This window comes from Homarus americanus, unplaced genomic scaffold (genome assembly GCF_018991925.1).
Source record: "Homarus americanus isolate GMGI-L3 unplaced genomic scaffold, GMGI_Hamer_2.0 scaffold48354, whole genome shotgun sequence".
Classification (NCBI taxonomy): Eukaryota; Metazoa; Arthropoda; class Malacostraca; order Decapoda; family Nephropidae; genus Homarus; species Homarus americanus.
This window is the reverse complement of record NW_024723833.1, coordinates 7,669,274-7,691,331: the sequence shown is the minus strand read 5'-3', so window position 1 is coordinate 7,691,331 and position 22,058 is coordinate 7,669,274. Positions and strand designations below refer to the sequence as shown.

The 22,058-nt window shown below is 36.7% G+C and overlaps 2 protein-coding genes across 2 annotated transcripts in view; one reads left to right on the top strand and one right to left on the bottom strand.

Annotated features, from left to right (window-relative positions):
* The first annotated feature begins 5,833 nt into the window (after positions 1 to 5,833).
* LOC121863858 overlaps positions 5,834 to 22,058 on the top strand; it is a 39,480-nt gene continuing 23,255 nt past the window's right edge. The window contains exons 1-6 of the mRNA XM_042362748.1: positions 5,834 to 6,119; positions 9,372 to 9,502; positions 10,490 to 10,548; positions 11,918 to 12,061; positions 13,934 to 14,160; positions 19,310 to 19,432. Coding sequence (XP_042218682.1) covers positions 9,395 to 9,502; positions 10,490 to 10,548; positions 11,918 to 12,061; positions 13,934 to 14,160; positions 19,310 to 19,432 — 661 coding nt within the window. The 5' untranslated portion in view covers positions 5,834 to 6,119; positions 9,372 to 9,394. The remainder of the gene's footprint in view (positions 6,120 to 9,371; positions 9,503 to 10,489; positions 10,549 to 11,917; positions 12,062 to 13,933; positions 14,161 to 19,309; positions 19,433 to 22,058) is intronic.
* LOC121863859 lies at positions 16,138 to 18,384 on the bottom strand. The gene is made up of 2 exons (XM_042362749.1): positions 16,971 to 18,384; positions 16,138 to 16,748 (listed from the first exon to the last, which is right to left on the bottom strand). The coding sequence occupies exons 1-2, from the start codon at positions 18,066 to 18,068 to the stop codon at positions 16,449 to 16,451; spliced, it is 1,398 nt and encodes a 465-aa protein (XP_042218683.1). The 5' UTR covers positions 18,069 to 18,384; the 3' UTR covers positions 16,138 to 16,448.

The following is a 22,058-nucleotide window of genomic DNA, read 5'->3' as shown; positions in this document are numbered from 1 at the left end:
AATGGTGGTGCAGTGGTGGTAGTGATGGTATGGTGGTAGTGTAGTGATGATGGTAATGTAGTGGTAATGGTAGTATAATAATGGTGGTGCAGTGGTGGTAGTGATGGTATGGTGGTAGTGTAGTGATGATGGTAATGTAGTGGTAATGGTAGTATAATAATGGTGGTGCGGTGGTGGTAGTGATGGTATGGTGGTAGTGTAGTGATGATGGTAATGTAGTGGTAATGGTAGTATAATAATGGTGGTGCGGTGGTGGTAGTGATGATGGTGGTAGTGATGGTATGTGGTGGTAGTGTAGTGATGATGGTAATGTAGTGGTAATGGTAGTATAATAATGGTGGTGCGGTGGTGGTAGTGATTGTATGTGGTAGTAGTGATGTATGGTAATGTAGTGTAATGGTAGTGTAGTGATGTAATGGTGGTGGTAATAATAGGTGTGAGGTTGGTGGTGGTGGTAGTGATGGTATGTGAGTGTAGTGATGTAATGGTGGTAATGGTAGTATAATAATGGTAGTGATGGTATGGTGGTAGTGTAGAGATGATGGTAATGTAGTAGTGTAGTGATGATGGTAATGTAGTGGTAATGGTAGTATAATAATGGTGGTGCGGTGGTGGTAGTGATTGTATGGTGGTAGTGTAGTGATGATGGTAATGTAGTGGTAATGGTAGTATAATAATGGTGGTATGGTGGTGGTAGTGATGGTATGGTGGTAGTGTAGTGATGATGGTAATGTAGTGGTAATGGTAGTGTAATAATGGTGGTGTGGTGGTGGTAGTGTAGTGATGATGGTAATGTAGTGGTAATGGTAGTATAATAATGGTGGTGCGGTGGTGGTAGTGATGGTATGGTGGTAGTGTAGTGATGATGGTAATGTAGTGGTAATGGTAGTATAATAATGGTGGTGCGGTGGTGGTAGTGATTGTATGGTGGTAGTGTAGTGATGATGGTAATGTAGTGGTAATGGTAGTATAATAATGGTGGTATGGTGGTGGTAGTGATGGTATGGTGGTAGTGTAGTGATGATGGTAATGTAGTGGTAATGGTAGTGTAATAATGGTGGTGTGGTGGTGGTAGTGTAGTGATGATGGTAATGTAGTTGTAATGGTAGCATAATAATGGTGGTGCGGTGGTGGTAGTGATGGTATGGTGGTAGTGTAGTGATGATGGTAATGTAGTGGTAATGGTAGTATAATAATGGTGGTGCGGTGGTGGTAGTGTAGTGATGATGGTAATATAGTGGTAATGGTAGAATAATAATGGTGGTGCAGTGGTGGAAGTGATGGTATGGTGGTAGTGTAGTGATGATGGTAATGTAGTGGTAATGGTAGTATAATAATGGTGGTGCGGTGGTGGTAGTGATGGTATGGTGGTAGTGTAGTGATGATGGTAGTTTATTGATGGTGTTAACAGGGCAGCTATAGTAGTGTTAATATCCGCTATTTTAAATTTGTGGAAAGTTTAATTATAAAATGTTAGTTTCTGAGAGGATTATCTGCCGTCAATGATGAATGTCAACATATAGTGGTTGAGTGGTAGTGAACATTTAGAGCTAGTGTTATAAAGGAACAAGTACTAGTGATGTATGTAGTGTTAGTGTTGTAGTGAATAATATGTAGTATAGTACAATTGTTTAATTACATAACACATTATAAAGAGAGTAAAATAGTTTCCAAGAATACCTCTGGGCCACTTGGTTAGAAACACCCCCTAAGCACACCACTAAACACCTAACCTAACCTACACACTGCCCTTCCACATTCCGCATCATTAGGACCCTTAAACCATCAAAAGTCCTATGGCAACAGATGAATGGCGACGGGGACAGGGAGAGATGACCGTCGGGAGTCTCTAGTCACAACTCTGCACATGGGCGGCATTTATAAGATTATCATTTATGCATTGGGATCCAGGCAGCAGTGCAATCTGGTCCTGTCTGTGCGAATGAGCAGCCAGTTCCAGGAGCCACTCTGCTCACCCCACATGGGGAGGGGGCTATAAAGGGTGCCCTAAATATAGCCTGCCTAAACAACAAGCCTGAATGGGCAACCACACAGAGTAAGATCATCCTAACGCTGTCGAAAACATAATCACAGATCAAAGCAAATTCAAATTATACAATATCTTACGGTCGCTGCATGGAATGTCAAGACCCTTCTGGATACTGACACAAATGAGCATCCAGAAAGAAAAACTGCCCTTGTGGCCAAAATGCTGTCTTGGTACAACATAGATATAGCAGTCATTAGTGAGTCCCGACTCCCAGACGATCAGAGTCGACTCACAGAACAGGGGCCCTGCTATACCTTCCTCTGGAAGGGTAAGGCGGTTGCGGAGAGAAATCGCATTTTATGGAGTTGGCTTTGCCATTCGCCAATCCATCCTACATAGGCTAATGGAAATGCCTATTTGGGTCAAAGAGCATCTCATGATGCTCTGAGTCCTACTAAATTACTCACACCCTGTTTTCTTCATCGGTGCATAGGCCCCAATACTGGATGCAGAGGATGATATCAAGGCGGTATTTTATGCCGACTTTGACAGAGTGGTAACCTCTATCCCCAGAGAAGATAATGTTGTGCTCCTATGTGAGTTCAATGCCAGAGTTGACAAAGATGCTGACTTATGACAGGGAGTCATAAGGAGAAATGGAGCGGGCAAGTGTAATCCCAATGGCCTACTCCTCCTCAGAAAGTGTGCTGAACACAACCTTATCATTAACACCCTGTTAGGCATGCCGACAAGCTTAACAGCTCTTGGCAACATACACGATCCAAACATTGGCATCTCATTGACTCATCAGAGTCAAACTCTCCCTTAACGTCAGCCCAAACGGCGAAGGCAACAAGCCTCCTGAAGAGGTTTTAATACCAAGTCAATGGAGGATCAAATGGTAAAACATGCTTACAGAGAATAGCTCGAGGATGGGCTGATAAACAACACAACATTAAACAACGAGGAATCTTCGGTGCTGTCGTGACAACAACTTACAGCGAGACCCTCGGCCAGATCGAAATAGAACGCCAAAATTGGTTTGAAGAAAATAACTAGGAAATGAACGCACTCGTCGATGGTAAACGTGCTGTTTTCACCGACCCTCAGTCTCGGACCAAAGCTGATACCTTCCATGAGAAAAAACGCGGCAGCTTAGTGCAAACTTCACAAACTACTGAACAAATGGTGGACAAATATAGCATGTAAAATACAAAAAATTGTGGACTGGCACAAAATGAGTGAATTTTTCAATTCCACTGAAACAATATTCTTGTACACCCAGTTACTCAGTGCTGTCCCCCCGCTCAACCGACTGTAATTCCTTAATTGAAAACAACGAAGGAATCCGTTAGCACCGGAACGAGCTCTACCGTAAACCGATGTGGATGGCATGACTACCCAGCAGGTCCCTCGGCACCCAGAGCTGACCCACCTCAGCTATATCCTCCATCCCTGGATGAGGTAGATACTACTATCAAACATGAAATATAACAGCATGAAATATAATAGTCACTGGGATTGATGAAATCCCAGCCGAAGTGTATAAAACAGGAGGACCTTCTGGAGAATATGTGGGAGAAGAAAATCCCCCAAGATTGTAAAACCACCTTCATTGTCAATTTTATAAAAACAACGGAGACTGGTCAGACTGTGGTAACTACCACGGGATCTCACTGCTGTCAGTCGCTGGCAAGATCATCGCCCGAATCCTACTATATAGACTTCTTCCTGAGGCGGAAATCTTCCTTCCAGAATCTCAATGTGGCTTTAGACCATCATGTCACTCATGTGGCACCACTGAAATGATCTTTACTGCCTAGCAGATACAGGAAAAGTGTACAGAACAGCGTCATGACTTGTACATGGTCTTCATCGATCATACTAACGACTCAGTCAACAAGGAAGCCATTGTGAAGCAACTCCACGATGGCATGAACGGCAGTGTCCTGCACAGTGGCACCCAGTCTGAGTTCTTCCCCTCCCAAACGGGGGTAAAACAAGGCTGTGTACTGGCACCAACTCTCCTTTCCATTTTCTTGGCAGCCTTCCTCACTCGTGCTATTGCCATTTAACCAGTGGGGTAAACACCCTGTACCGGATGAAGGGACTTTTCAACATAAGATGACTCCAGGCAGGAGCTGTAGCAAAGCTGAATTAGTTCAATTTCAATTTCAATTGTTTATTCCTTGATAGAGGAAGCGGGATCCTAGTGCTGTCACTAGGTACCCCTGTACAATGACACCAGAAGCATCTGGCAAACTGAATTAGTTTTATTTTAATATGAAAACTGTATTTTATGCTGTTCCCAAATATATGATATTGTGTCATAGACTTGTATAATACGGGAACACCACTACTTTAAATTACTGTGCCTTTTGACTAAACATCACGTACGACTAACTTAATTTTCTCACTTAAATTCACTGGGAACACACTTATTTGTTCGCGAGGGGAATTTCTAGTTAGCATCTCACTTGCATATTCCACTAAGTAAGTATTCCTTGGAAGTTCTGAGTGAACCTTAAAACTGTTATGAGGTTGAGTAAAATAAGTGCCAGCTATCTCTTAACCTATTGGTCAATGGTCATCTAAACTTACATATGGTGCAAATTAATGATTTTGTTAACTAATATCATTAGTACGTACTGATAAAAAACTTATGAAACTGTAAGTAGACACGATAAGTATAATTACAACACTTATCTGTAACAAAATGAAAGATTCAGACACCTACATTTTTCCACTCCTGACGTTTCGGTGTCACCACTGAAATGTTGTCACAGCTTCTTGTCATGGTCATGTTGGTCAGCCACGTGTCGGCGATCGGTCACTGATCATCATCTGGCAATCCGAACCCTCAGCTTCCATTGACATGTACACTAATTACTATCTGGATTCGACGACGACGAATAACGGTAGCACCCAAGTTCCTGAAGACATGTGTGGCTTTTGACCACAAATCCATTTTTTTTTTAGTTTTTAGAGCTTACAGTTCACTGACCTTTCTCCTTTTGGCCCTTGTTTATAAAATTTCTTTTGCATGTTCATATCCAGTCACTCGTAAAAAAGATTAACTCACTATCACTTGCTGCAACTCACTGAACTCAGTAAATAGCCTCATATGGACACCTGACACGGCTGACCCACTGTCGAAATTTGTGTTGGTCAAGTGATGATGATGATAAACTATTGGTGGTAGTAGTTTTCTTATTCGATGGCGCTGTAATGGTTGGTGGTGGGAAGAACAACGTCTAATTAATAAAATCATCACTCTAAACCTGACTGGGATTAATTTGTTTATCAGGGAATTAACTTATGCCTGCCATAACTGTCTGAAGCTTTTATATTTATGAAGTTTTTATAGCTTCATCGTGATTCACTTTTATTTTCTAGAAATTAATATCTGGGAGCCTATATGCACTACTATACACCTACTTTATTTACTTCTCTAATTGAAAAAAAAATTATCATTATCATCTCTGGTAAAATCTTCTCAAACATTATGCGAGATGCAGAATTTAACCAATTATAAGAGAAACTTATGTAAACCTTATTTTGATTCGCTAATGTTTGTAGTGTCTGGTTTGTGTTGCGAGTTATCTGCAGTGTTTTCATGGCATGTTGTGGTAGGGGACGAAAATATCTTTAATGTTAAATATTTACAACAAAAACGACCTCACACTATTATAAATTTAAATAATAAAAACTTAATAAAAGTTAATTACAGACAAAATAATAAAGTTGATGATTTTTTTGTTATATTAGGTGTTTAATTATGATTTTAATTGCAAAAAAAAACCTATGATGTGATTGTGCAGTTCGTGGTAGCAATTTAAACATTATTATGTTTGATCTCTTGTTTAGTCAGCAATGTGAATTGGTTCATTAATTCAACATGAGAGACTTAAGGAACTATATAACGGTCATCATGAGATGATATGTGTGCCATAGTGTTATGAGTGACAAGACTGTGTGTTGCTGTATTTTAAAAAAGATTTCTGAGAGGAAATATTGACTCGCCCAAAGATGAACTCGTGTGTCGTCGTAGAGTGATTTCGACCTCGCCGTCCTTATTCTGCTTTTATCTATTTGACGTTTAACCGGCGTGTTAAAGAACCATTTTAAGGTAATATATCTTAGTAACCATTCACGAAACTGCTGTATGTATTAATTCTTGCAGTGCCCCACCAGACCAGCTTACCATGGTGGGGCATAGCAAGAGGATAAAAGAATAGCTCATCCATCGGAAATTTATATTTTTCGAGTTAACGTAAGTAAATAAGGAGTCTGCAATAGGCCGGTTGGCCTGTGCATGGCAGCTCCTGTCGAGAGTTACTACCACTCTCTATCATCCATGAATCTATCTAGCCTCCTTTTGAAACTTTCCAGCACTTATTACAAAGTTGCTAAGCTTGTTCCACTCGTCCACCACCCTATTTGTGAACCTTCCTATCTCCCTCCTAAACCTAAACTTATCCAACTTAAATCCGTTGCTCCGAGTCCTATCCTGCTTGGATATTATAAGAACTTTATCTATATCTCCTTTATTGATTCCTTTCACCCACTTAAATACTTCTATCATATCTCCCCGCACTCTGCGTCTTTCTAGGGAATGCAAGTTAAGTTTCTTTAACCAATCCTGATATGGAAGGTTTCTAAGTCCCGGAATCATTTTCATCATTCTTCACTGCACCGACTCTAGTGAATTGATATCCATTCTATAATAAGGGCACCAGAACTGAACCTCATAATCGAAGTGCGGCCTGACTAGCGCAAGATATAGTTGCAATAAGACCTCTGCACTCTTATTACTTACACTTCTACATATAAAACCTAATACTCTGCCTTATTTCGAACATTAACGCACTGTTTTCTAGGCCGTAGGTCCGGGCTTACAAGTACCCCTAGGTCTCTTTCACAAGTCAACTTCTCTAGGTTGATGTTAAGGCTGTATACATTGTCAGTATTTGTTCTTCCAATATTAAGTATGCTGCACTTGCTGGTGTTGAATTTCATTTGCCATTTTTCAGACCACCCCTGCAGTTTATTTAGATCCTCCTGTAATGCATTTGCATCCTGCCCTGAATTAATCTGCCGCCCTATTTTGGTGTCATCCGCAAACTTGCTTATGTCACTGCTGATCCCAGTATCTAGATCATTTATGTAGATTATGAACAAGAGTGGGCCTAGTACTGACCCCTGGGGAACCCCACTGGTTACACAGCCCCACTCAGATTTAACACCATCTACGCTGACCCTCTGCGTTCTATCGGTGAGCCATGATTTTATCCAATTTAAAACTTCCCCTCGATACCATGAGCCTTAATTTTTTTCAGAATCCTCTGATGCGGTACTCTGTCAAATGCTTTGCTAAAGTCTTAGTAAATAAGAGTTATTTTCACTTTTTTATTTCATTTAAGAGAATAAAGCTTCACGGGATATACATAATTTACTAATTACTCTGCCAATTAGCTGAAGTGTTACGTTTGCTTACGTGTGTTTTTGTTGGAAATATTTACTTCGATTACAAGTTTGTTTTTTTAGTTTCTTTTGCATTTTTCTTTTGTCCTATTGAGTTAGGTTAGGTTTACACACTGGAGGCTAGGTTAGGTTTACACACCTATGTTTGAAGCTGTCCGGCGTATTCGCATAAATGATGATATTTGGTAACTTGTTCCACTTATCCACTACTCTATTTCCAAACCAATGTTTACCTATCTCGCACCTAAATCTAAATTTGTCTAATTTAAAACCATTGTTATGAGTTCGCTCCTGGTTGGATAGTTTGAGTACCTTTGTTATATCACCTTTGTTTAGCCCTGACTTCAATTTATACAGGTCTTTCTAGTTTCTCAGGTTAGGTTAGACATGTATGTATACAGTACTGTACTAATATTTCAGTAGTTAGGTTTTGTTTTGTTTTGTTATTTTTGTATGTGTTTTTACCCAACAATTTCCCTTTGCTTCAAAGCCCTGCCCATTTGATGTGATCAAAATTGTATTTCCTCTAAGATAAAAGTTAATCCTATTTCATAATAGTCCACATATTCCTTATCAAGGCCTCCTCTAATGGGTGACCATTAGGTAAATAAAGTATATTTACCTGCATAAATATGCAAAATCTTAAATTGTTCCAATTTTCTTGGATAAACTCTGACCTGTGTATCTGTTTAATACCATTCATAATTTTAAATGTTTCTATTGAGTCACTGCTCTCGTTTTTTCCTTGAGTGTAGTTAATCCAAGATCCTTCAGCCGTTCTTCATATGACGATTCCTTAAGACAGGTTTGTTGCTCTTCTCTGTACTTTCTCAATTCTATCATTGCCTTTTCTTAGGTATGGACACCAGTCCTGATCAGCAAATTCCAAGTGTGGCCTCACAAAACTCTTATCCAAAAATTAAATGTTTAGGGGCATAGATAATTATTATTATTATTTTTTATTTAATATTATTATTATTATTTCTGCCATCTGATTAGGTAGCTTTTCCAGTGATTGCTGAAATGTGTTCTTCAACCTTGAGGTCACTTGAGATGATCACACCTAAATATTTCTCTTGTCTGACTCTCTTTAAATCTTTATTTAATAATCTATAATTTGTAAATACAGTATGCTTATACAGTACACCTGTATGTCCACAGTCAATATGTCCTCGCTTAACATTTTTCTGTTATACTCTACTTATCAGGTTTTTTACCTTGTTTCAAGTTTTACTTGATCTTGGTGAAGAGTATTATCCTCTTTTACTGCTTTGATGTGTATTTTTGCATCATCAATGAAGACTTTGCATATTGGGTGAATAGAATTTGGTAGATCATTTCCATGTACTGTATAGTAAACAAAATTCTACTTTTCACCTTCCTTAACCCATTCTGATTTAACACTGTTTACTGATACAGATTGTTCTTTGTTTGTCAGGAAACCTTCAATTCAATTGTATAAATTACAAGTACATATATACTGTACTACTAATTCCACTGCTGGTACTTACAATTTTCACAAAGCCTGTACAAAGAACAGCCAAAGAACAACAAAAGTGTTGACTACCATGAGAAATATGCCAGTAGATGTTCACTGCAACCATATTGATTCAGTAATTGTAATCTTTATAATAATCAGAACTTTCATAGTGATCTTCTTAAACAATGTTTTCTTATATACTGTATACAGTACTGTATTTTGTTTTGTATCATAATTTAGGTTAATCATTCACAGAGGTTGTCCAGTAAGCCCCTTTCTCCATGGATTGTGTGTGTAAAAACACTGGGAAGGTTCTGGCAGCCCACTGTTTTTTGTTATTACATGACTCATGGATGACAGTATTAATTGAACCTCAGTACCAATGCTTAGAAAATCTATTTATTTAATTTCTTTCAGTGTGCTGTAGCTGGTGAACCATAATGTCAGACCCAAAACTTCTTCCTGGTGAAGATAAACCAGGAAATGATACTGCCGGACTACTGGCCAAGAACAAGAGTGGATGCAGTGATTGTACTAACCTAAGCAAGGTTAGGGATTCAATACTAATCAAAGCAAGGTTACTCTTGCTTGTCCTGCAGTAGTATAAGCAGTTAGATTTTTTTTACTAACACAAACAAGGTTAAACTTTCTTGCATTTGTGTACTATACACAAAATTAAGCCTACCTGTATTAGAGTCAGCTAGGATAAGATATACCAGTAGTTGTACTAAACTAAGTAAGGCTAAACATATGTATACTAGGTTAAGCAAGCTGGAAGTACAGAATATATCTCATTTACAGATTCATTAGAAGATTGTAAGCTATGCTGTCAGTTTTTTCTAAAAGTGCCAAAGGTTGAGGAGTAAGAAATTAAGTTTTATTATAAGTTGAGGAGTTGAAAAAGGTGGATAAGAATTTTGAAACACAAAAAATTATAATGTAAATTGGAAACAGTAAGAAGAGTGGGTGTTTGAGGGAGCATGTATCATAGATCAATGTATGGGTTGTGTGATGCCTCTCCACTGTTCCCTCAACAGGGGTGTATAGGGGGATTGATACCCCTCAAGTGACATAAAAGGGCATATCCCCCCTTGAACTTACCCATTGAGGTATTATAGATAAGATTCTGCTAACATTATTTGGAAGATTTAAAATGCTTAATGCATAAAATGAGAGCAATACAGAAATGTTATTAAAAAAATCTCACTGGCAGTGCAAACCATGTATCCCCCTTTAAATATGTTTCTAGCAAGAACTTTGTGTTCCATAATAAAAATAGCTTTATAGGAAATAACAGTTGAATGTTTACAAATAGAACACATATGCTAAGAAGGCTAGAATTATTCTCTGGCCATCCTGTACTGAATTAAGAAAAGTGCATGAAAGACTGACAGAAAACAACAACCTTAATCTTATTTCTCATAATTTATTACAACTTTAAAACTGGTATATGAGTATTGTAATGTAAGTAAAAGATAAAATTGGGTAACCACATCTTTAATAAACTGTATAGAATTTTTTACCTTATTTTTCAGAAACTGAAAGTTAGTCGTGAGTGGAATAAGTTTTACGAACTTAAGCTTGAAAACACAGAGTAAGTATTAGTCTGGTCTCCTTGATTTCATTCCATTTCAGTTAGCAAAAAACAATGACCTGTGAAGAGACTCCTCGTACAGTACTGTAGTACATAATTCCTAATTATGTCGTCACCTCCCCTTATGTACTGTACTGTACTGCTCACACTCTCAACACATGTCAGTGTTTAGTTTTGAATTTATCTTTTGTTTATTTTGTGATTCCTATGAACCTTTTAGAAATGATGTAAAGATTTTGCTCTTAATCAATTTTCAGGGTTTCTCTAGTCTTTTTACCTCTAGCCATTGACACAATGTACTGAAATAATCCAACATTTCCTTCTTGCCAGTGTCACCATGTTATTATCAAAATACTGTAAGACAAAAATTTCATCAGTAACTTCAAATCATATACAAGACAACCAGGAGGCACTAGAATGTATCTAGGTTGCCAAAGTCTTAGTTTTGTATTACACACACATACCCGTAGCTCTTTTATCCAACCGTGTCTAATGGAAGACAAGATGGAGGCATAAGCTACAGTATGGGTTAAGAGAAAATTTCTCTCTCACACATATTGGAGGAGAGTTCTAACCTGCTTTACATACCAACTTACTATATACACCTTCATTTTGTCTCATTGATTTCTATATTTATCTGTTCTTCACTTCAAATAATTTTGCAAATAATAACCATATGCATTTACTTGTCCAAATGACATCTCAGAAATTTATTTACTTTTCTAACACTAATTACTCACCACCTATGATTTTTCAAGGTCACTTTTTGGAGTTTGTGTGTTATTCTGTATGTACAGGTACTTGAGTAGTTACACGCATTAAATTTCAAATACCAATATTTGTACCCCTGAACATGCTGTTAAGGTGCTGTTGCTTGCAATTTGATACCTGTATGATTACTTGCAGGGTTGGTAAAAAGAAAAAACACTTTTTTTTTTGCGATCTCTTTTTTAATGCTATTATATTGGTGTTAATAAGTGATTTTTTGTTTGGTTTAAACCATGGTTTGAATCTTTTGGTTTAAACCATTGGTTTAAATCATTTGGTTTAAACCATTGGTTTAAATCGGCCAACCCTGTATGTAGATAAGGATAACCCTTAGTATAACATTAATATCATAAAATATAGAAGAGTCAGGTTTCTTTGTTTTGAAATATAGCACTTATTTTGTACAGTACATAATGAATTTAGGTGTTTTAGTTTGGTTGTAGACTCGGCTGTAAAACTTAAAATCATTGCTATCCTTATGGTACTTGGAGATCTGCAAAGTGAAGAATACAGAAAGAGGGAGATTTGTTATGAAGAGGAAAGAGTCTGATTTTGTGTTAAATGGATGAATCTTAGAATCTTACTCGCTTTTCTTTTCCAGTAAATTACTACATATTGTAACCGAGTATGAGAGAGAGAAAGAGCGGAATGTTAATCTACAGTTGGCTTACGACCAGCGTAGTCGTGAATATTCCTACATACACGAACAGATGACCAACTTACTGCTGGAAGTTGAACCGCTCAGGTAGGTCATTTGTAAAAATCACTAATCACAGCTTTTCTAAGAGTGGTAGGAAGTGAAAATAATAATAGTGTTGTTTGCTCCTCTATATTCCTCTTAAGTTACCTTCCTCTCCATATGTTCCTCAATTATATGTTGCATCATGATTAGGAATTATATTACAATCCCTCTTACTAACTACTGGTGGGTGAGAGAAAAAATTATTTGCTTTGGTTAAAACCACATCTGTTGGAGGCAGAGTATTTATGGTACCTGTAGTTGATGGCACTAAGAATGCTGAGTGATAAGTATTTTATCTTTATATCTATCTTTTAGGACATCTACCTATTTATCTATCTGTGTTTATATGTGGGTAGTCTTTGATTACCTCAGGGAGTTGCAACCCTGTTTTGCCAGCTGTTCCCACCTTGTGGGTTGGTGTTAGGAAGAGCATCCAGTTGTAAAACTTTGCTTTAACATGTCTGATGGCAACTGGGTCACCAGAGCTGTGCCCATCCCTTGGCATCTGCTGCATTTTCTGGGCTGGTATCCTGAGTTTGCTGTGGTAAGCAGGGGAGGTGGGAACATCCCATTCTCGTTTTATCCAACAGCTATCATCAGGTAATCATGTATAACCCATGCAAACATGGCTGTTAAACATTGATGATGATGATGTGGATACCGGGTACTAAGAAAGTCTTGTGGTACAATAAATCTTCATTTGAACACAGTTTCTTCACACAATTTATTGTATTCAATGTGAGGTAATCTGCATTGTGAGAATATAAATGATTTTAGATGCTATGTATAATGTAAATGATTATTTAATTAAAAGTCTTAGTTACATACCATCTTCCAAGTCTCTTGAATATCAGATGCTAATCTTTAGGTTATTAAAACAGTGATTTGATGTGCTGTATATCCTGAAAGTATTACTAAATGTGCACATTACTGTTGTCACACGTCAGTTATAAGGTACATCATTGGGGTCACACTATACAAGTACTCACTTCTGAATGGTAACAAAGAGGGAGATAGAAGTTTTGAAACTGATAGATTGTTTAAGTTTATACATGTGACCCAGGAGAGCATAGCATTTATACATGTGACCCAGGAGAGCATAACACTTATAAATGTGACCCAGGAGAGCATTCTATTTATACATGTGACCCAGTAGAGCATACCATTTATACATGTGACCCAGAAGAGCATACCATTTATACATGTGACCCAGAAGAGCATCATAGCATTGAATGGTTTTTGGCAATGGATGCTGCTGCTGGGTGACTGAGTTAGACCTGGAGTATTTGTGACACTTCTTCCTCCCTTTAATTTTAGCTGATATGTTAAGGAATTGGGGAAGCATTATCAAAAAATGAAGGATTACTGTAGTTCCGAAGTCCTTTTTTTCTGGAAGAACTTAAAGCCAGGCAGGTTGGATACTCTCTCTGCCTCTACTGTACAGTATTATGTTTTTGTCTTGTCAGCTGGAACTACATCAAAATGGTCATTTGAACCCACATTTTTGAGGGTGCACTGAGATAGAGTCAGATATAATGGTGCTTTGAGTGCTGATTAATCAGATTTCATACTCGTGCATGGGAGATGTTCATGCAATTACCATTTGAAATATTTTAGACCATTTGATTCATAGGTTAGAATTTTGAACCTAGTAAATGGATTTGAATTGTCAAAATTTTAAATGGTGAGGTTTTAATGTCTGTGTATGGTATTCACTGTGTTTTATTGTGACCTGAAACAAAGATAATTCTCTTGCGTTAGAGCTGTTATTCATCCATATAATGTAATGGGAGAAAGACAGGAAATTATTGGGTTTGCTCTAGTTTATGTGAATGCTGTTCATCACTCATAGTTTTCCTATCTTATTGTCAATAGGGAGAAATTGCGTAAGGCAGAGAAATGCTTGGAAGAGGAAATGTGCAATAAAGAGAAAGCAGAGAGCCAGGAACATGTTTTTCGCTTCACCATAGAACAACAGAAACATCAGATTATGTCTATGAAAGAGAAGGTGGACACCAACCTCTTAGATCTCCTTGAGAAGAGGTTATCTTCAGCTCGAAGTGAAATAAGAAGACTGAAAATTGATATTAATGCCAAAACATGTGAGTAACTTTTGTAATAATCTTTCACTCTTTGATATTCATTATTTTTTCTTGTCCCTTGGTTTTCTTTCTTTTAGACTGGTGTAGTACTGTAATATGTTTTCATAGCTTTACATATTTCTGTAAGAAGAATGCTGTTTAAGATATGGATATGATTGGGAAATGAAACTTCGTTAAGAATTTATGTTTCTGAAGAGGATTGTGGGAGAGAAATAGGAAGCCCAAGTAGGTGAAGGAAACATTGTGTGAATTACTGGTACAGGTACTACTGGGTGAGTGGGGGGGGATGTATGTTCAGAAAACAGCAGTCTGCATGCAAGGTCAGAAAGTATGGCAATGAGTATTTTAATGCATAGGTGTGTTGTAGAAATAAGAGTAGAGTAATAAATCGGATGTTTATCATGGAATGAGAACACCTAAGGGAGGTTCTGTGTGTGTGAGTGTGCATGTGTGTTTGTGTTAGTAGTTTAGTGAAAATGTGATTATCTGTACGTTCAAAAATACAGCATAGCCCTGAGTTATAAGGGTCCATCTTGTGGTGATTCACACAAAACTTTTGTAGAAATAGGACTTGATTCATGTTAAACTGATGTTTGACCAGTGTTTACATTTTTCCCAAATAAATTGAAAACATTTTAAAGATTAAAAAATGTGAATTTAAAAATCCCCTCCAAAGTGCAATGTACATTTGTTCTGTTTAGGATGGTGCATTGTGGCTTCATTTCAGTCAGCCACTTCCTATTATATCACACTGACCACCATAAATTAAGTGCTTTTATGAGGCGTTGTTTTTTAAAAGTCTATTAAAAATAATTTGAAAGAAGCAATCAAGTGATAGCAGTGGTGCTAGTACAAAGTCAATAGATATTGGCTCCATGAAGTCTTAATAGTTTGGCCAACCAATTAGTAACTTCTGAACCTGCCTTTATAGACAGGCTGGATTTTTCCACCCGTTCAGGAAAACAATTTTACCTACAGTACTTTAAAAAAGAAGCAGGTCTTTGTAAGAGGACTAAATAACCGAATATAATGTCATATATATGTGTGACAGTTCTCAAATTTGTCTCTGGCTTTGAAAAGATAACATAATATATACAGTATGTTGCCAAATGAACTTACCTCTATGGTTTCAATGCCAGGGACCAACTACAAGTAGTACTGTACTAGCATAGTAGGTAGTAGGCAGCTACCAAACAGGGAGGTACTACTGCATGGGAAGATATTGGAAACATAATGTGTTGTCTAAAGGTAGACCCTGCTGCCATATGGCATCACGAAAATTGTGACCAAGTCCCAGGCTACTGATCTGACTTTCTGCCTCATTTACACACAATTGTAGGGTCTCAATTGTTTCTCTTACTATTGACAACACAACATACATATATTGTTTCTCACTTTTGATCTTTTTTTTCATTTTTGTATTTCTTTATGGTTCTTTATTATTATTATTATTATTATTATTATTATTATTACAGTGTTGTTATTAATATTATCATTATTATTTTATTATTTTATTTTCAATTTTGTATTATTATTATTATTATTACAGTGTTGTTATTAATATTATTATCATTATTATTATTATTATTATTATTATTATTATTATTATTATTATTATTATTATTATTAAATTTTTGCTCCCCAGGCCCCGATGTGGGTCAGTGACCTATGCCCAGGTGGGCTAATCCCCGTAAAAAAAAAAATCAGCACTAGATTTTTTACATATTTTGTGATTTAACCCTTTTTATAGCGTAAGTATTAAAATAATATCTTACCTGATTTGCACTTGACGAGGTATTTCATAGCATAATTTTGTGTAAGGTACTGTACTTGCTTAGTTGTATACCGTAGATATATACAACTCTGACCATCCTACTCAAGTGCCTGACATATTGATTAATCATTATCATAGGAGTGGTACTGTACACACCTCTGCATTTAAAGAAAAAACAGGATTTATTAATTAAACAGCTTGTGTTAAACATAAACAGATGGCATTTATACAATTAGTCTTGGAAATATACAATGATTAAGATGATTTCAGAACTTTTTCTGAAGAATTAGTGGGAACAATACTGTACATCTAGTCCATGATAATGATATAGTATTGATGTACTCTTCCTTACTCTAGAACATGTATTAGGAGTGAATAATATTGCAAACTACAAGGTACAGTATATCAAGATTCAGTTAGAAGTCTTATATGAGCATGTGATTTCACAGCTATTGCCACATGACCATAATCAATGTTAATGTAAGCTACAGCAGTTCACTAGCAAGCACTATTCTTATTCATCAAAGTTGCTGTCAAAGCTATCATTATCTTGGTCTTCTATTAATGGCAAATGTAGCACAGTTGTGGGTTTCATCTCTTTAATTTGGTCTTCAACCATAACATAATCATCATTTCGACATTTATGCAAATAATAGTTCACTCCGATTAAAAGAAGCAACAAGCATATAACTGTAGAACCAGCCACAGTCAGGTCAAGGGTGTAGTTGGATGTCCAAACTTGTACTGTAACCTGGAGGATGCGTTCTTGATTCATAATGTGCTCCTTACTGTCTGGACAACATGTTATTTGAACCTATAGGGAGACATTGAGGAAATTAACTTTCTATTATTTTCACAATTTATTATAGTACTACTGTACAGTATACTGTACTACCTGTACTAATGTAAATTTAGAACATTTAATACATAATGACACAAAAGGAGGTAGATGCACTAATATAAGGATACACACAAGTCAGAGTGAAAGCATTTAACAGTTTGATAACCATGGTAACATCAGAATTAGACAACATACCTGACACATGTATTGACCAGTGTGGTTCACCTGGATATTATCCAAAGTAATTGTTTCTCTGAGGAAGGTATCGTTGCGGTCATCAGTATTTTTGACACTCTGGAACCCATAACAGGAGGAGATAAACTCTTGTGTCGTCAGAGAACACTGGCCGTTGGGGCTGTTGTAAGGGTGAAAGAGCCAGATTAGGTTTTCAATATAGAATGATGCATCAAGAGGGAGCTCACAAAAAAGTGTGAGGTCTGACCCTTGTCCGAGAATTAAACTGTTGTTTGAGTATAAATGTGTTGCATTTAGGGCTTTAAGGCATGACTCATGGCAGGGAAGAACTGGAGGAGGAGAATTTGTCAAAGGTGAAGTAGGTGAAACTCTTGTGGTATATGATGTGCTCATGGGTTCCTTTGGAGTAGTTGTGGGTTTTATAGAAGTTGTTGTCGTGTACTTTGTTTCCTCGCTTGTTGCTTTACTTGTGGTTTTGATGGTTATTGGTGCGAGCGTAGAGATAATTATTCCTGTTGACCTAGTTATATCAGGATCATCATAATTAGTGTCACGTTCCAGTCTGAAGTTGTCTTCATCTTTCATTATAACACCAAGATGAAAGTTCTCATTAAGGTTTGTATCCCCATTGTCACTTAAAACTGATGGGTGAACATTTAATGTCTTGGCATCCTGTGTCTTGTCTTGAAATGCATCATTACTTTTATCAATACGATCTTGTTGGGAATTTGATTCTGCTGCATTTTTACCATATGAGTCACTTTCCTTAGGGCCAATTTGTGGATTAACTTGAAGTGAATCCTTGGGCAAGTTGCGAGTAATATTTTCTTGAATGGAATTCATTTCCCCTGTACCTTTAGCATGTACACTGTCACCTTGTTCAGATGCTTTATTTTCATGGTCTTGAGATAAAGCCTCAGGCACTGGCAGCTTATGTTTGCCTTTAGAGGTGCCATCATAAGGAAGTCCATGGTGATGATATAAGGGTTGCACCAGTATTGGCCGACTTGTTCCGCCATTTGCAAGTTTAACAAATACCCTCTCAGGGATGCACATTACATGCCCCACTAGAAGTAACAAAATGTACATAGAATGCATTTCTTTTCTGTTGCAGTTATGTTCTGTTATTTACCTTATTTAGATCATAGCAGCACTTGTTACACACTACACAAGACATACACTTTTTTGGGGATGAAAGTAATGAAGGAAACGTTATTTATGAAAAGTGAATTTTCGTTTTTACTTAGATAAGGAAACTCTGCTCTCAGTCTTTGTGTGTGTGCACACGTTTGTTTGTATTCTGTTAACTTTTTTTGTTGATGCAGACTCAGTAGGTTTACTTCTGAATTAATGAAGAACTAGTTGATGTGCATTGGCAGACTGACGCTCTGTAGAAAACAAGGTGGCTGTACATGGCCTTACTGATATGGAAGCTGATAAGCTGATAAGAGATTAGAATACCTTGAGCAAGTCGTCATGTTGACTCATTTCCTTTTATTCTTTTTTCCTTTATTTTTTGTATTATAGCAATAGAGAATTATCTATAGATATTCCATCTCTTTGGTTTGAAGAGTTTCATTATATAGTTGGTAATTTGTGTAGTCTTGGTTATACTTACTGTTTGCAAGAAACCATATTTACTATTTGAAACTGAGTAAATGGCAAAGTCTTGTCTAGCTGAGCACAACAGTTCACTCAGTAGTGTAAATGACTGTAACAGTATTGTAATATAGTACTGTACTCAGAACATGTAAAAGGACATTCTGTATTAATAAACTATTCACATGAATAGTACATGTATTGCATTTCACATTCACCACACATCTATGTATATGTAATCTACATATTTCCCTGTTTATCAATCTTTCAACATTCTTTCAATTCCACCTACTTATGGTAGACCATAATATACACCGAGTCTCACAGGAAATTAAAGTATTATATCCATCAACTCATAATGTATGAAGCAAGATGAGCTGTACTTGTTAGAGTTGTCCATGTCCACTATTATCCCTGGAGCTGTTGAACTGTGAAAGAAGTTGAGATTCTTGTGTGAAGATTATGAACAAGAAAGACAATCAAGACAATAGGTGTCGATGTAAGGGATATACTATAAGCTAATTAAGGATATGAGGAAGTAGTACAGCATGTGTGGAATGTTTCTCCTTGTTGTTTCATTATTTTATTGTATGTACTGTACTGTATTCTATATTCTCCCTTCTGTGAGTTTCTCTTTTCATTAATCCACAGACACAAAAGATGTCAATTAACCAATCAAAGGATTTAATTAGTACCCTGTAGTGTATTTGCCTGAAAACTGATGGTTGTTTATTCTTCAGGTGAAATTGGCCAATTAAAGGACTTCATAAATGACCGCAGGAAGTGCCAAGAACGCAATTATAAGAAGACTTTGTGGGGTTTAAAGCTGGCAAGAGAACATGGTCGTCTTCTTCATGAGCGAGGTTGGTGGAAACCTGTCCCACACAGTTTTCTAGGTTCTTTATTTAACTCTTTCCTCCCAGTTGTTGCACTTTACAAATTTATTCTGGCTGCCTCCAGACAATTTTATTCTGCCCGGGGAATCTCCAGAATCCCTCATACAAATGCATCCTGAGTGAATAAATTTCCGGTTTAGCTTATCTTTTTATTTTCAAGTCAAATTATAAACATTGTATTTTTTCTCTGTTATTGAAGATTTATATTAATCATGATGAACCATACACCATAAGAGGCTGATCATATGAGAATATAATACTGAATCAATAAATAAACCTGACTAATACGGCAATGCCCGATCGACCCCCCCCCTCTCCACTACTCCACGCCTGCTTACATATGCAGTGTTTTAACTCTCATTAGGCCTACAGTAAATCTAATTAGACCAATGTACAGTATTCAATGAGCAAGTACTGTACTTTTCATAAGATTTTATTTTTTTTTATTTTACCCACTTCATAAAATGTGTGCTTACATAATTTTACCCATTCCTTAAAACACTCTAGTATCCCTGTTAAAGATACTACTCACTCTACAAAAAAGTTTACATAAATGAGTATAGGTAGTGAGGTGTGACACTGATACTATACATATGAAGGCAGGACTCTGACTGAAACATAGTCTCCAACAGTGAGACACGTGCTACAAAACACCCACACACAGGCATTCAACCCATCTAAGAATACACAGACTGTCTGGACTGATGCTAGATTTTCCAGACTTTGTTTTAAAAATATTTCTGGTGAAGAGAGGGGCAGTCCAGAGCACCTCAGAGAGTGAAAAATACAAAGCATATTCAGATATATTGAAATCTGGTTTATTGAGGTTTTTCTGTACTTAATTAGTTTAACCCCTTAAATTCCAATTCTGAGAGAAAAGTATATTTTGGTAAAAAAATTTACTAAGGCTACAATTTTGGGCGATTTAGGCCCAAAATTGGATTTTGTTGAAAATCTACCACTGAGCATGCTGATTCTAAATCTATGGCCCACGATTCGATTGTGGGGTAATTAGTGGTCGTAATGAGGTTGGAAAATTTTAATGGAATTTTTTCAATGCTAAATACTCGCCAACTGGGTTTTTGATGTACGATTTTGGTGTTTTTATATTATTCTTAAAGTACAGTAATTACTAATGAGGTTCAACTGTTTTCTTTAGGAATGAAGGAACTATTTCATGACAGATCAAGTACCTGGTAATACTTCACAATGTGTTGGCTTTTCTTGTTTACATGATATATTCCCTTTTTTCCTGCCTTGCAGAGATCTATGTCAGATTAATTGTGTTATATTTGGTAAAAGTTTTGCTAGATTATGTTGCATTGTTTTAAAAATGGCCTTGAGACTTAGGCCTCTTAGTGTGGTATATAATTGAAAAACTGTGATTTGACAAAAGATTTTAACATCAAGATACAGGTTGTACCTCTCTAATTCGGTAACCTCGGGACCTGACTGGTGCCGGACCATGGAAATTCACCCTTTTCCTGAATAGATAGTGACTTGTGCTTATGCTTGGAAGCACTAGCACCACTTTCTCTGCATCAAGGTCTCTTTGAAGAAATATTGAAGGGTTAAATGTCGTATAGTAGCTTCTCAAATTTCGCGAGTTTTTAATTCAATGTATTTTATTGGAACACAAAAAAGAAATTTTGACGGCGGAAACTCGAATTTTGACGGGTTTGAACGGCCCGCCAACGTGCAGATGATGTGCATAATCGTGTAAACAGCGTCATTTCTCTTATGTACAAAAGATTCATTATTGTTTATTACTGAATGTCTTTTTTATTGAATTAATGTTTGTGTGCAAAATGAGCAATCGACTCCGACTCCTTGGCCTATTTGTAACAACTATTTCTACCATCCTAATTGTAATTTTGTGTTGTAACCTGCATAGGTAAAAAAGTAAAAGCCACACGTGGCTATACTGCTACAACTATTAATGATGGCGATGTTAAGAACTACAAAAAGATGATAGGCTTGACTTTCAAAGTTCAATCAAAAGAAAAAATAGAATTTATTAGAAATTCAAGATACAATAGCTAAGAAAACACCATTTTACATATATATCCTAAAAGTTCGATCTCAGCATATATGAATTTGTTAAGCTCATGTCCTGATGTGGATCTAAATGATACAATTCCTTTTTAAGAGTAAAGTTATATATTTATGTACATTAAAATGGAGAATACCTTGATAAGGAAAATGGATAAACCTTACAGTTAAGTTATTAAATTAAATTTACCTTAATCTCACAAAACAGGTTGTAGCTAGCTAATTGGTGTTTTTGTAGCTGAGCCTCTGTGCAAGTTTTCAGCGAAACAAAATTTGATATAATTCAAAATTTCAAAATGGTAAAAAGAGACTATCGTCAGAAATTATAGTGCTGCTGGCTGCCTCTACAATAAATTCATAATAATGCTTATAAAATGGAAATAAATTCTTTTAATAATTTAGAAATTAGTGGGATCAGTGGAATCACTACAATGAATATACTGAGTTCATATATTTTCTTGGAACAGAATAAGCCAGTGGTCGGGTGGTCTGGACAATTTTACCGACTCCCGTTCAACAAAATTCCTCCGACTCCTCGACT

What these genes read in the sequence shown, in the direction of transcription:
- LOC121863859 (XM_042362749.1), bottom strand. Translation starts at nt 18,068, where the DNA reads ATGCATTCTATGTACATTTTGTTACTTCTAGTGGGGCATGTAATGTGC. An exon ending in CTGGTCAATACATGTGTCAG is followed by an intron (nt 16,749 to 16,970) that starts GTATGTTGTCTA and finishes GTCTCCCTATAG; the next exon opens with GTTCAAATAACATGTTGTCC.